This window comes from Globicephala melas, chromosome 1, assembly GCF_963455315.2.
Source record: "Globicephala melas chromosome 1, mGloMel1.2, whole genome shotgun sequence".
In the NCBI taxonomy this organism is placed as follows: domain Eukaryota; kingdom Metazoa; phylum Chordata; class Mammalia; order Artiodactyla; family Delphinidae; genus Globicephala; species Globicephala melas.
In genome coordinates, this window is record NC_083314.1 from 32,755,474 (window position 1) to 32,770,381 (window position 14,908).

General features: G+C 39.4%; 1 protein-coding gene across 9 annotated transcripts in view; it reads left to right on the plus strand.

Moving 5' to 3' along the window:
* ZC3H11A (zinc finger CCCH-type containing 11A) overlaps positions 1–4,606 on the plus strand; it is a 38,972-nt gene extending 34,366 nt beyond the window's left edge. For 6 of the 9 annotated variants that reach the window (XM_070043526.1, XM_070043527.1, XM_070043528.1 and 3 more), the window contains 6 exons: positions 359–865; positions 1,375–1,454; positions 2,336–2,651; positions 3,256–3,422; positions 3,780–3,847; positions 4,264–4,606. In XM_070043526.1, the coding sequence (XP_069899627.1) occupies positions 359–865; positions 1,375–1,454; positions 2,336–2,651; positions 3,256–3,422; positions 3,780–3,847; positions 4,264–4,522 (1,397 nt within the window). In that variant the 3' untranslated portion in view covers positions 4,523–4,606. The remainder of the gene's footprint in view (positions 1–358; positions 866–1,374; positions 1,455–2,335; positions 2,652–3,255; positions 3,423–3,779; positions 3,848–4,263) is intronic. The other 3 variants (XM_070043532.1, XM_030872716.2, XM_030872718.2) reach the window with 3 other exon arrangements.
* The last annotated feature ends 10,302 nt before the right edge of the window (positions 4,607–14,908 follow it).

Genomic DNA, 14,908 nt, shown 5'->3' on the forward strand with positions numbered 1-14,908 from the left:
GCCATTATATTTCTAGCATACTGTCTAGCATGTGTTTATATCTGTGCACGAATGGAAGAATTTATTTTTATTGGTAAGATTTATAATGACAAGCTTCTCTAACTAGTAAATGGCTTTCAGGATCCTCAAGAATAAGCTTCTGAATAGCAATCCAAATCACTAATTTTTGCCTCCTGAGAGTTTTCCTTGAGGGCCACTATCTAAAATTGAGATTGAAACTAATGTGCTTTTGACCATTTTAATTGCTTGCCTAAGTGATACCACTCTATTGGACTCTGTCCTGATCCAAGAATAGAGAGATCGTAAGTCATTAAGAGATGAAATCCAAGTACAGTGATTTGTTTTTCCCCCATGAAAGCAGAGAGAGTTACTAAAGTTGGTGAGATCCACGTGAAGACATTAGAAGAAATTCTTCTCGAAAGAGCCAGTCAAAAACGTGGAGAATTGCAAACTAAACTCAAGACAGAAGGACCTTCAAAAGTTGATGATTCTACAACAGGAACAAGAACCTCCTCCACTGTCCGAATCAAAACGTTCTCTGAGGTCTTGGCTGAAAAGAAACACCGGCAGCAGGAAGCAGAGAGACAAAAAAGCAAAAAGGACGTAACCAGCATCAAGCTAAAGACTGATAATGAAATTAAAAAAACAGTGGTTTTGCCACCTGTAGTAGCCAGCAGAGGACAGTCAGAGGAACCTGCAGGTAGAGCGAAGTCTATGCAGGAAGTGCATATCAAGACGCTGGAGGAAATTAAACTGGAGAAGGCTCTGAGGGTGCAGCAGAGTTCTGAGAGCAGAACCAGCTCCCAGCCTCAGCCTGAGGCCACCCCAGGGGCAAGACGGCTTCTCCAGATCACTAAAAGAACAGGTAACAAAAGAACTTGGTCTGTAGTACCACTTCCCCAGATCATATTTCAAAGGGCGGTATTCTACAGGATATTCATAGGAATTCTGTGAGAACTTTTCTTTACTCAGATAACTTTGAAAACCACTGGATTAAAAGAAGTTAAGCTGGGCACTGAAAGAAGTTAAGCTGGCAGTCCAGTGGTTAGGAATCTGTGCTTCCACTGCAGGGGGTATGGGTTCGATCCCTGATTGGGGAACTAAGATCCCACAAGCTGTGAGGCGTGCCAACACCCACACCCACCCCACCCCCCAAAAAAGTTGTTAAAGCTCTTTCTTTACAACAACTGTATATAGACCTTGATATTTTAATGTGCATTTTGAATCTGTTTGAGGACTAAGTAGATTTTGTCCACAATTTTTATTTGTCCTATCTTATCATTACTTTTATTAAGAAAAGTTTTGTTTAACTTCATCTGTTACAAGGTTGCAGCACGAATAAAATTACTAGTGATGTGTTTAATGTGAATCTAGGTATAAAAGAAGAGAGGAAACTTAAAGAAGAAAGTGTTGTTGCTTCTCAGAGCAGTGTTACTAGAACAGAGGCTAAAGAGGTGAGTTTATTTAGAATCATTTTATAATTTTGTCCATGGCAAGCAAAGGCTAGATGAATGGTATATGTGCTTTTTAGTTTTAGTTTTTAAGTTTTATATTTAACACTTCACTGATATATTCAGGTAAACAGTCTTTCACTATGCTTATAATTTCTATGAGAGTTTTCTGTACTTCTGTGTATATCGGTGTTTTCTGCCCTTTTAAAGTTGTTTTTAATTGGCCATTCATATTTTTTAAACTAAGTTTTCCCTTGCCTTTGAGAGTAATGCTACTCATTTATAAAACTCATGAATTTTTATTTTTTAAAAAGAATGAGAAACCCTATAATTCCACATTCCAGATGTCACTACCCTTAGTTTTTTTGATGCATTTCTTTCAGGCCTTTTCTTTGTATATGTATGTACGTGAACTTGTTTAATGTTTAACTCATATTTAGAACATAGGCGAGAACTCTACAGTGTATCATTTTGCAGCCTGCTTTGACTTTACCATATTAATAATTCTTTAAGACAATTGCTTTTACCGGCCACGTAGTGTTCTATTACACAAATATAGTCTGTTTCTGGACTGGATTTTGTTTTACCCAGTTAAGATAATGAATGTCTTTGTACATACTAATGTGTCTGATTAGGAACCATTTGTGTTAGACTTACGGTCCTGATAGTCTAGCTTATAGAATTTGGGTTTTTATTGTTCCACACATCTTTTATCTTGATCTTTCTATTTAATATCATATAAAAGGCAAAAGCTCTTGTGTTCTAGATCATGTGAAACTTTGCTTGACTTAGATGTTAGCTTGGTAACTTATAAACAATAATTATCATCATACAGATTGTTGGAGGTACTAGATTTTAATTCTGTCGTTTAAATTTATCCATAGACTTCAGATGAGACCACAGCAGTTGATGTCACTAAAATTCAAGTCAAGAGATGTGAGACAGTGAGAGAAAAGCATGTGCAGAAACTGTCGGAGAAGCAAAAATCAGTTTTGGCATGCCTTCGGGGAGATTTAGACACTTGCAACACCCAGTTAGCAGAGAAACCAGTGCTCGCTACCGTGCCAGACATCACACGGCTCCTGACTAAACGGCCTCATTCAAAGATATCCCAGAAGACAGAGGTGGAAACCTCAGGGATTGGGCACTCAAAACTGAATGTGAAAGGTGCAACACAGACCTTGGAAAAAAGGGGTAAAGGTGAATGTTTTTTCTAGTGCATTTTGCTTTAGAATTTCAAAATTACCAAGTTTCAGTGACTGCCTGGCAATAATTGGGTTGAATTTCATTTGCCTTTGTATACTGATCACACAGGTGGGTAGTAATATTTCTGAAAATTCTATTTAAAAAGACAGAAAGACTAGATGAGTTCCTTTTTCACAATTTAAAATTGCTGTTTATAAGGCTTTGTCTAAAACTTTCCATGGTGCCTTTTCCCTCTGGTTTTGAAGGAGAAAAACACCAGGGAAGCAAAGAGCAGTAGCAAATTCAAGAGGCACTGAAAGGAATTGTTTGAGAGAGAGAGGAGAGGGGAGAGTGTGTGTGTATATACATATATGTACATGCACACACGTATGTAGATACATGTGTGTATATATACACGTGTGTGTGTGTATATTACGGCCAAGTGTAGTGCAGATTGCTGGTGGATCATTTTCAGTCTGGTTTTCTTTTTTGGTTAGTTGGTTCGTTTTTTTACTTGTGCTGTTCCTAATTGCTGAGAAGGAATTTTGATATTCTGAGTTATTCTCCATGTAAAAAGGGGATTATTCTAGCTTTTAATCAGATGTTTTCTGTCTTGTAGCTAAACCTAAAATGAATGTGAAGCCATCTGTGGCTAAAGTTGTCTCATCACACAAAGTGGCCCAAAAACGCAGGGCAGTGGAGCCCCACTCTGCTGTCATTGCATCTGTGAAACCACTCACCTCCAGCAGTGTCCTGCAGAAAAGCCCAGTCAAAAAAGCAGCTGTGGTAAGAAGGAAATCCACCTCAGTGGTGCTTTAGTCTGTGTGGTAGGAAAGTGGGCAAGATGAATTCTCTCTTAGCTCTCTCTGTATTATGTCTAATAGTTTGTCAATTCCTAAGCATTTTAGTTGTTTAGGTTGTTACTGTATATTATGTTTACAGCTTAAACATTTGCAGTGGCAGGGTGAATTTTTTTTTTTAACCTAATTAAGATATTTTGCTTATTTGTACCCTCAGTCTTTGGGTTTATTCTTGGATTCGCAGGCTTAAAGAATGGTTCTAAGAAGGCAGCAGAGAAAATGAATCTGCTCAAATTTAAAAGCCTGACTCTCCCACTGAATTACCTTACTCTCACTTTTGTAGGCTGTTGTCCCACTTCTCTCTGAAGACAAATCAGTCACTGTGCCTGAGACAGAAAAACCTAGAGACAGGTAATACCTTGCAATTCTTTTTAACCAAAGTTTAGGCCGCTATTATTGTTTATGCTCTCTAGAGAATAACACTGCTAAATAATTTGAAAAATTTACAGTTTAGCCACATCTAAATAAATCTGCTAAACTTCATATTAATTGCAGGAAAACATGATATTCAAGGTTGCTGTTCTCTTTTGGTGCTGTTGTTTATATTTTGCCTGTATTATTGAAAACAGTTTTTAAACACCTGTCTGGATTCTCCTTTAAAGGATGAAAATGCTTTATCCCAAATCAGTAAAACAATTCTTTGTTTATGTGTGTCTTCAGAAACAACTCTTTGCTAAAATTCTTTGTGTACCTGAGACTGGGTGGTCCAACCAACCATTGATGAAGGGCAATTATCTAATAATCCTTCGGGTTTTTTTTTCTTACAGTTTTGTGCTGCCTCCAACCCAGTCCTCTTCAGATCCTTCCCCACCAGAAGTATCTGGCCCTTCCTCATCCCAGGTGGCCACAAAAACTCGCCGACTCAGCTCTGCCTCAACAGGAAAGCCGCTACTGTCTATGGAGGATGATTTTGAGAAATTAATATGGGAGATTTCAGGAGGCAAATTAGAAGCTGAGATTGACTTGGATCCTGGGAAGGATGAAGATGACCTTCTGCTTGAGCTATCAGAAATGATTGATAGCTGAAGGTTGTAGTAGAACATTTAAAACAAAAACACAAAAAAAAGACTCACCAAAAACTGGACTTAGTTTCATCTATTATAACATTTATCCAAAATGATCATTTCTTTAGTCTAGAATTTTCCCCAAATAAGAAATATACCTCTGAATTATCCATGTGTGTTCTGGATTCCTTGGGGTCAGATTTTTAAAGTCCCTTGGTAGTCGTTTTGTCCATTTGATGCCATTGTTTAGCATCTTTGAGAAAAAAGTTCTGTCTTACCCCTCTCTCCACAAAAAGACTGAGCGGGAGACCTAAGTGAAAGGGTACAAGAAAACTTAGTGACTCCTTGAGGTGTTTGTCAGTTTTGACTTTTTTCCCCTTTGTTGTATTATTTCTTTTATGTATTATTCTAATGTACCTACTGTTACCTGAGTTTGAAAAGGATGAAGACAGCTGCTACCATTAAGGACCAAATTTCATGCCACCACTAAACAAAAAAATCCACTCAGTCTGTGTTAAATTGTATGTCTTTTTAAAGGTATTTGGAAAATTCAACTAAGCCTCTAGAGACAGCTGAGCAGCTCAGGAAACCTGTAATCTGGACATAACTTTTTGGATGTTTTCATGCTTCTACTGCTCTGTAAGCCTCTGAAGAGCAATAGCTGATTTATTATTACTGTAAGTTTTTAAGGCTTTAAAGTGCCTCAGGGGTCCTCTGAAACTAATTTTCTATTTCTGGGATTCCTTGGATTCTTAATAAGAGATGGTGACATAATGATTACAGGAATTTATTTTTTAGTAAGAAAGTTGTCCCTTCTCTTCTTCAGTACTTGCCACCTTACTAGCATTGAATTATCACAGGGATAAAAATTGGTTAACTTTTAATTTCTAATTCTCCTAGCAAACTCCTCTTGCCCAGTATTTATTTGGTGCCCTTTAAACACCTGAGGGGGGCGGAAATGAACTCATTCAAGCTGCCATTATTTATCTATGGACTGTAGCAGTATGCTGAATTGTACAGTAGCAGGGATTATCAAGATGCTCTGGGGGTGTATTGTATACCTTCCAGTTTTCTTCATTTCCGAATTGAATTTTCTTTTCTTGATGTTGGTCTCCTTCATATCACCTCAAGGTTTAGACTGTGAAGGAACAAGTATGATGGGAATAATAGTCTTGAAAGGAGACATACTGTGCATAATCAGAAGGAAGAGGAAAGGACCTGCCCATTTTGATATTTTGCTATAGGTGGCTGGTTTTGTTTCTCATAGGGAAATCTGACCCACCTGTCATGTTGGCTCCTAAGGAACTGCTGTTGTAAGCGGCTCATCAAGAGTTGAACTTCATGTAGCGTTTTTGGGAATATGGAAAAGGAAGAAAGCCACAGGATTGCCCATTCAGTTTTGGGAAGATCTGGATGATTCTACACAAGCAAAACTGACTTGAAATTTATGTACAGACACTTCTCTACCAATCCATCTTCAGCTGACTGAATGTTATCTAATAGCCCTTCTCCAAAGCAAGGGTGGAATGTTCTGGTTTCACCGCAAATTTTCTACTCATTTCATTTTTGGAATCGGCTTGTAGATTCCAGGTCCCTTTTGTATATAACCTTTATTCTTTTGCTTTTTTAAAAATTTTGTTTCATATTTAAAGCCCTGTATTAGTCAATGATTCATTTTCAGCATTATTTGAACCATTTGCCATTACAGAAAGAGAAATACTTTATTTGTGTTTTAAATAAAGCTGGTGTAGGAAAGTCTTGATGTTATGAGTTAAGTAGTCGTACATCACTTCAGCCTGGGATCTGCCTCACTAGAGGCCCAGTTTCACAGATACTATTGGTCTTTAGAAACCTTTTACAAAGACATACTGCCAGACTTCTCCACAAGTATGCTCAGTTTTAGTTGCATTTGCTTTAGGTAAGAATAAATACTATTATATGTGAGGATTTTTTCTGACACTGATACTTAGCCATTAGCATTGTAACTCGAGTAATGTCATTAATTTTTTTAAAGGAGAGAGGGTTTAGAAGTGATCTTAGATGGTTCCAACAATTTAGAATTTTCAAGCATGAAGGCATATAAAATTTTTACTTCAGGAAAGTCCAGTTTTTTGTTATGGGAATACATATAAATTTTATAATTTACCAGAGAGTATAGATTTTCCCAAATAGTCTAAAAGTAGTCCCCAAAAAGTTGAGTCAGCTTTTCACAGAAAGCAGAACCGATTGTGTGTTCAGTTTTGAGTGATGATGGTTTTCAGTTTTAACAGGAAAAGGGCCCAAATGTTGTAGAACTTGGTCATAGCATAGCCAGAACTTTCAAGATAATTTGCAGCTCATGTATTTGTCTCAATAAATGATCCTTAAAGTTCTGGCCTTAACCTCAAGTTCCAGTGGATCCTCTCACATACGACCAGAACATAGTTTGTTTTCATCTCAACCAATCTTTGGTCGATGTTTAATTACAGTTTCAGAAATAAAGCTTGTTCTCTATATTGATCAAAGTTCTATGATCCTTTTCTAAAATTGTGGCTTCATTTTGCAGAATATTTCTGCAGTTCTTTAAAATATTTGCTTTGAATTTGTCAGGAACCAACAGGAACTGTGTAGTCTCCAGTTGCTATGTAACACCACTCTAAAGTAGCTAACATATACTTATTATGTGCCTCTTAATTCACATATCCATTTTGACACTAAATCCTACACTGCCTTGGAAGATTACTGCTTTTTATCTCCACTGGAGTGTCAGAATCAGTGTGTTCAGATATAACAGTAAGAAAGTATATTTTTATGTGCAGTTGGGTTTGATTCGTTGAACCTTTCAAGAACTCTTTTTTTCTTAAATCTGGTCTTTTGAAAGCTGCTCAGTAAGTCTGTGGAAGTTTCCACAACCTACACATCTAACTGCATTAATAATTTATTCTCCAAACTAATTTATATGAATTGCAAAATGTTAGAGGCATCAACACAAAATACTTGGCCATTTTCTTTTCTTTTTTTTTTTTTTAAGCATTGACTAATTTAATCCTCACATCCACGGTGGCATTGGTACTTTTGTTTTTAATTAATTATTTTTGCTGTGTTGGGTCTTCGTTTCTGTGTGAGGGCTTTCTCTAGTTGTGGCAAGCGGGGGCCACTCTTCATCGCGGTGCGCGGGCCTCTCACTATCACGGCCTCTCTTGTTGCGGAGCACAGGCTCCAGACGCGCAGGCTCAGCAATTGTGGCTCACGGGCCTAGTTGCTCCGCGGCATATGGGATCCTCCCAGACCAGGGCTCGAACCCGCGTCCCCTGCATTAGCAGGCAGACTCCCAACCACCGCGCCACTAGGAAAGCCCCAACCATTTTTTTAACATTGTACAATAAAATTGACAGTATAAACAATGGCCATAAATAAGAACAGCAATTAAAATTTTATATTTTAAAAAATAGGAGTCATAAAATTTACTGAGTGGGCCTATTAGTAAAGTTTGGTTGGATTTAATTGGGAAAGTGTTGCAGTCTGAGTCAATCGTGACGAGCAACAGTGGATTAAAACTTGGTAATGCCTGTTCCTGGGCTTTTTGGTCTTTAGATTCTGTGACTGATCTGTGTTCAGATAGGAGTAAAGCAATAGCCTACTGAGTTAAGGGTGTAAACACCCGATATTCAGACTGAAGAATGCAGAGGAGGAAAAATGATTAAGTAAAAGACTACTGTGGGACTTCCCAGGCGATTCAGTGGTTAAGATTCCGCGCTTCCACTGTATGGGGCGTGGGTTCAATCCCTGGCTGGGGAACTAAGATCCTGCATGGCGCGGCCAAAAAAAAAAAAAAAAAGACTGCTGTTTGTTGAATAGACAAATGACTGAAATAGGACATTGGATGCATCAAGAACACTCAAAGGAGGAGGAGAAATTTCAAGGGGAAGGAGAAGCTAAATAAGAAGGAACCCTTCCCTGGTAGGTGTATTTGATTAGTGAGGTCACTTATTTAGGTTGAGAGGTCAAGGAAGGTAGTCAAGTTTAGAAAAGCTGTAAGGAAATGTGAAATACGTTACTGCCGCAAAGTGTTTTGGACTGCCTTCCCTTGAAGAGGCTCAAATTAGAACATTATGAATTCTAATCATCATTAAACACTGCTGGCCACTAGGGATAGATTAAGGTAAACTCCTGCCTTTGAAATACTTTTAAGGATAAAGTAACAAGAGTGAAATGGGTACAAGTAATAAATGGATGATGCTGTCTATAAAGGGGATGAGTGAGAAATCAATGAGTTCAAGACTGATCAGGGAAGTTTTCCTTGAGGTGTTAGATCTGGAGTTTTGTGTAGCTTAGCAAAGGAGATGATTTGAGCTGCAAACAAAGCCAAATTGAGCAGGTAAGGTTTGTTTTTAGTGACCTCTGACAATCCTGTTGGTATTCTCAGAGTCTGTCTTGTCTCATTCTTGCTCAGTTTGCTGTCGGCTGTTCTTGGCTAAGGAATAAACTGGTCTTTTACAAAGAAAGAAGGATCTATTTTAAATGTGAATCTGAGTCACTGTGTTTCATGAAATCCTCCTGTGCCTTCCCCTTCCCTCCAAAATTAAAGTCCCTTAGAATAGCATGTTGTACCAGCCTCTTCCATCACTCACCCTTCATGCTCTACACTAGCAAAATTACTGACAGTCGACTTCGCTTATACACCAATCTGTCTCTAGCTGTTTGCCTTTGTTAATGCTGTCCTCTATTTAAAGGTCTCTTTTCTCCTCTTTTCATTGGCTGATTCCTACACACTCCATGACTTCCAGGTTACCTCTCCCAATACCCTGTTCTCCCTCTCCCCAAACTGGGCTCTGGTGCCTGTCTACTAGACATATACTCTTTGTTTACCCTCATTGTTTTGAAATTGTTTACCTCTCCATCAGCAGAGTATAAACTCCTTGAGATAGAGATTCTTACTAACCTATATATTCTCAGCAGCTAGTACAAGTCTGGCACATGTCTGTATTTTAATCTCTCGGTAGAAGGACACTAGTCACCTTGGATTAGGGCCCACCCATATGACCTCATTTAACCTTAATTTCCTCTTTAAGGGCCTATTTCCAAATAGTCACATTCTAGAGGTACTGGGGGTTTAGACCTTCAACACATGAATTTTGGGGGGCACACTTCGGAAAATAACAGAAAGCATTCAATAAATACTTGCTGCCCATTTCAAGAGCTGTTGATCTTTGTTAGGCTGCCCCTGTCTCTTCCCAACCCCATTCTTTGTCATGCTTCATTCAGCAAGTTTTGAGGCTCCTGGTTGATATGCAAGAAACTTTAAGCTGAGAGGAAGGATGTTCTTCAATATTCAGAAGGCCTGGAGGTGACTCTTCTCAGGATATGTCCCTTTGGACCAGTGATTCTCAGGGTATGTCTCTGTACCAGCCATTTGCAGATACCTTGGGAATGTCATGAAAATCTCAGATTTTACAAGAACATTATGATTAGTTGGAACAAAAAAAGGGAAACATGTCATAGTACTTTCCACTATCTAATAAATTCACTGAATTGGTGATATTCATTCACAAGTTTCAAACTTCAAAATGTGTATAAGGGTATACAGTAAAAATCCTCCCTCCTACTCCTGCCCCAGCTACCCACTTCTCCAAAACCAATGTTCTCAGTTTCTCAGGTATTCTACAGATATTTTAGGCACATATAAACAAATATACTTCTATATAATATTATATATAAAACGTGATATCCTGCACCTTGCTTTTATTATATTTATTATGAACAGTTTTAAATTATGAATTACAAATTCATGACTAATTCTGTTTCACCTATACCCATACCAGCTATCCATCCCCTATTCTGGCCCCCAGGACTGGGGCTAGGGTGAGGCAAGCAAGGTACCTGGGCATAATTTAAGGAAGTGCTCACTCTCAGGGTTGTACTTGTACATGCAAGTGTGACTCCTAAAATTTTATTCCTTAGGCTTGCCCCATCTGAGATCCAGCTCTGCTGGCTCCACTAAATTATTCTGAAGTTAATCTGAAATGTATCATAGCTTACTTTTTCTCTTACTGTATATTGGATATCTTTTCATAACAGGACACAAAGAACTGCAATTTTTATTATAGTTGCGTAGTGTTACACTATATGAACATGCAATAATTGAGCTAGTTCCTATTGACAGACATTTAGGTTGTTTCCCATCTTGGTATTTTAAACAATGCTGCAATGACTATATTATTTCACACATGTAAGTTTGTATGATTAAGTGTCTAGAATTGGAGCTTAATAAGGTATATTACCACCAGTTTTTGATCTTTGCCAACCTAGTGAGAGAAAATGATTTCTCAGTATAGTTTAGTTTGCATTTCTTTTATAATGAGTGAAGTTTGACCTCTTTTCATACCTTTGAAGACCATTTGTATTTCCTTTGCTATAAAACTGATTGTTCATATCCATTGCCAATTTTTATTTTGGGTCTTTGTGTCAGATTAGAAATGGCTGCAAATTCTTTAATACACCTCCAATAAAGAGTTGGGCTTTATTTTTCCAGCCCTTGAACCTGGCCTGGGGTGTGAATATTATACTAGTTCCAGGCCTGGTCTTAAAGTGTACTGTTAGCTTCAGCTTTGGCTTCTTAGAGCCTTGGGCCCCCATATAATAAAGCATATTCCTCTGCCAGAGAGACCATGAGGTGAGGCCCTGAGGCTATATAGACATGGAGACTGACTCAGGTGGGGCTAGCCTTCTAAATACACATGCCAAGGCCTTAGACCATCTGAAGCAGAAAAATCACCCAGCTGATCCCTGCCCTAACTCTTGACCCACAAAGGTCACAAATTAAAAAAAAAAAAAAAAGTATGCTGTTTTAAGCCATTAAGTTTTGGAATATTTCTTGCACAGCATTTTTTTTTTTTCGAGTTCTTTATATATTAGTAAAATCACCCACTTTTCTGATGTGGTACAAACATACTTTTCCCAGATCTTCTCATTTTGCTTATTATGGTGGCTTTTTAGTGATGCAAAACTTTATAATTTTTATATAATTGAATGTATTACTTTTCTTTAAAAACCAGTTAGAGCATACAATTGAATAAAAGACAATTTTTCAGTCCAAGAGAGATGAAATATCTATGATTAAACTGGATGAACTAGAAAGAAGAAACTAAAAACTACAGAAAATTAAAAACTTCTCAAAGACTCAAAGGAAAATTTGAACAAATAGAAAGCCATCATGTACTTAGATTTTTAAAAATTAATTCTATGGGGCTTCCCTGGTGGCGCAGTGGTTGAGAGTCCGCCTGCCAATGCAGGGGACTCGGGTTCATGCCCCGGTCCGGGAAGATCCCACGTGCCGCTGAGCGGCTGGGCCCATGAGCCATGGCCTCTGAGCCTGCGCGTCCAGAGCCTGTGCTCCGCAACGGGAGAGGCCACAACAGTGAGAGGCCCGCGTACCGCAAGAAAAAAAAAGAAAAAGAATTCTGAGTTGTTCTAGATTTAATGTAATCACAGTAAAAATACCAAGAGAATTTTTTAAAATTAGATAAGCTTATTCTAAAGTTTTAAAGAAAAACCAGAATAACTAGGAAAATTCTATGTAATTCTAGTCCTAGCAAATAAGAAAACATTATAAAGCTACAAAACTTATAACAGTGATACTAGTCTATAAATAGACACTAATATCAACTGAACAAAATATAAATGCTATACATAAAAACACATACCTACACACACACATACACTTGGTATATCATAAAAGTGGAATTTAAAATTGAATGAGGAACAAAGGATTATTTTTTTGTAATAGTGATAGACAACTGGGTAGCCACCTAGAAAATTTTTAAATTGTATCAGTTCTAGGATATACTGGGATAAATTCTAGATGGATCAAAGATTTGAGTTGTATAATCAGTCAAATGATTGGTTATAGAGATCAATCCTTAAAAGTTTAGAAATCATGACTTCAGAAACAGGAAAATGCAAAAACAAGTAGCTAAGTATCTCTACATATGAGATGGGCTAGGTATACTGGTGTGTTCTAGTCACACTGTCTTCAAATTCAGCAAATCTCAACTTTACTCCACGCACATCATGACCCTCTATTTGGTTTTGGGGGGGGGCTGATTAAAAAGAAATAATTATTCCGTGTGTTTTCTAGCTCTCTCTTTTTTTATTTTTATTTATTTGGTTGTACTGGGTCTTAGTTGTGGCAGGCAGACTCCTGAGTTGTGGCTCTCCAGTTCCTTATTTGCAGTATGTGACCTCTTAGTTGCAGCATGCATGTGGGATCTAGTTCCCTGACCAGGGTTTGAACCCAGGCCCCCAGCATTGGGAGCATGGAGTCTTATCCACTGTGCCACAAGGGAAGTCCCATCTAGCCCTTTTTAAAAAATCACTTTCATATCCTTTGATCTCACATTTTTATGAGGTTGCCATTAATATTATCCTCATTAAACAGAAGGCCTTGAAACTGAGCAGGACCCTGCAAGGCCTTCCAGGGGACAGACCCCCTTGTATCTCCTGCCTCTTGTTTATAGAAAAGCTTTAACCTCCTAGGACTTCCCTGAGTTTCTAAGAGTAAATTTAATCAGAGAAGTGAGAAAATGCAGAAACAAAGGAAGAGAGTCAAACAAGACAAAATCATGATAGTTTAGCCATAAAACAAAGTCAAGGGCTATAGATAATATCCTGAGCCATATCCTTGAGTTGTTTTTCAGATACCAAAACAACTAAGAAGCTAACTGCATCTTGACCATAAATACCTAGCCTCCAGACCACCTGGAGCCTGAGGATTGATAATGCTGACCCCTGTGACCTCACGTGGTTACCTCAACACCCAGAGAATTGTGCATGAGCTGATCATGTACCTGCAAGCCTCTCCCTTACTTTGTCTTTAAAAATTCTTTCCTAAAAGCCACTGGGGAGTTCGGGTCTTTTGAACGTGAGCTGCCTGTTCCCCTCGCTTGGCCTCACAATAAACACTGTACTTTCCTTCATCACAAACCAGCGTCAACCGCTTGGCTTTACTGCTCCTCCGCTGAGTGGACCTAAGTTTCGTTTGGTAACAACCTCAGTTAAACAAGTTAGGATTTTGCTACTTGCCCTACGTGGTGTCCCCTTTGACGAGCCCCTTCAACTCTGAGCTTCAGTTTCCTTGTCTATAAAATGGGTATTCCAATTAAATGAAATTTCTGCCAGCCCACAACATACCCTAACAAATTCCAACTCCTCCCCTTCCAGCTGTGTTACCCAGGAAAAGAAAAGGTCAAACATTGAGACCTCAATGTGTACACATGTATACTACTACTTCATTGAATCTTTAACTCCATGAGGAAAGAACTTTCTTTTTTGGTTGTGCCAGGTCTTAGCTGTGGCCAGCGGGCTCCTTAGTTGTGGCATGCGAACTCTTAGTTGCGGCATGCATGTGGGATCTAGTTCCCTGACCAGGGATCAAAGCCGCGCCCCCTGCATTGGGAGCCCGGAGTCTTAAACCCCTGCGCCACCAGGGAAGCCCCCGAAGGAACATTGTTATCTCCACTTTGGTAACAACTAAGCCAAGACATGGCAAGGCTGAATAACTTTTTTTAAAATAAATTTATGTATTTATTTTATTTTTGGCTGCGTTGGGTCTTCATTGCCGTACGTGGGCTTTCTCTGGTTGTGGCGAGCAGGGGCTGCTCTCCATTGCGGTGCGCGGGCTTCTCACTGCGGTGGCTTCTCCTGTTGCAGAGCCGGGGCTCTAGGCTCGCGGGCTTCAGTAGTTGCAGCACGCAGACTCAGTAGTTGTGGCTTGCAGGCTCTAGAGCGCAGGCTCAGTAGTTGTGGCACACGGGCTTAGTTGTTCCGCAGGATGTGGGATCTTCCCGGGCCAGGGCTCGAACCCGTGTCCCCTGCATTGGCAGGCGGATTCTCAACCACTGCGCCACCAGTGAAGTCCAAGGCTGAATAACTTATTCTTGGTCACACACTATAACAGTGCCAGATTTGAAGCCAGAAATCAGACTTCAGGGTTTTCATGCTACATAGATCTTCTGTTGCCACCTTATAATTAACTCCTCACAAAGTTGATGAGAGTTGAATCGGTTACTGGAGCAAACCAGAGCATCTGGCTAGTGAATTCGGATTGTCTGTGGCCGAAAGTGTCAGCTGTGGGAGCCCTGAGTTTGGGCTTCTTGCGGCCCTACCCTGTCCACCACAACGCTGCTATCAAGCCTAAATTCCAGGGAAACAGGCCTTAGAAAAAGCACTAAACCAACCTATTTCACAGACAGAGGTACGCAAGGGGACGATCTGGCTCTTAAAGCCGACTCAGAAAACGAAGTCGCGATGGCCAAGCGCTGTGCACCGCCTCCCGGCAGCCGAGGCACAACCGAAGCCGCTAGGCTCCACCTCCAGCCTCCCTTCAGGTGGCGCTGTAGGACTAACCCACGTTCCAAAATGCAGTCGCCGC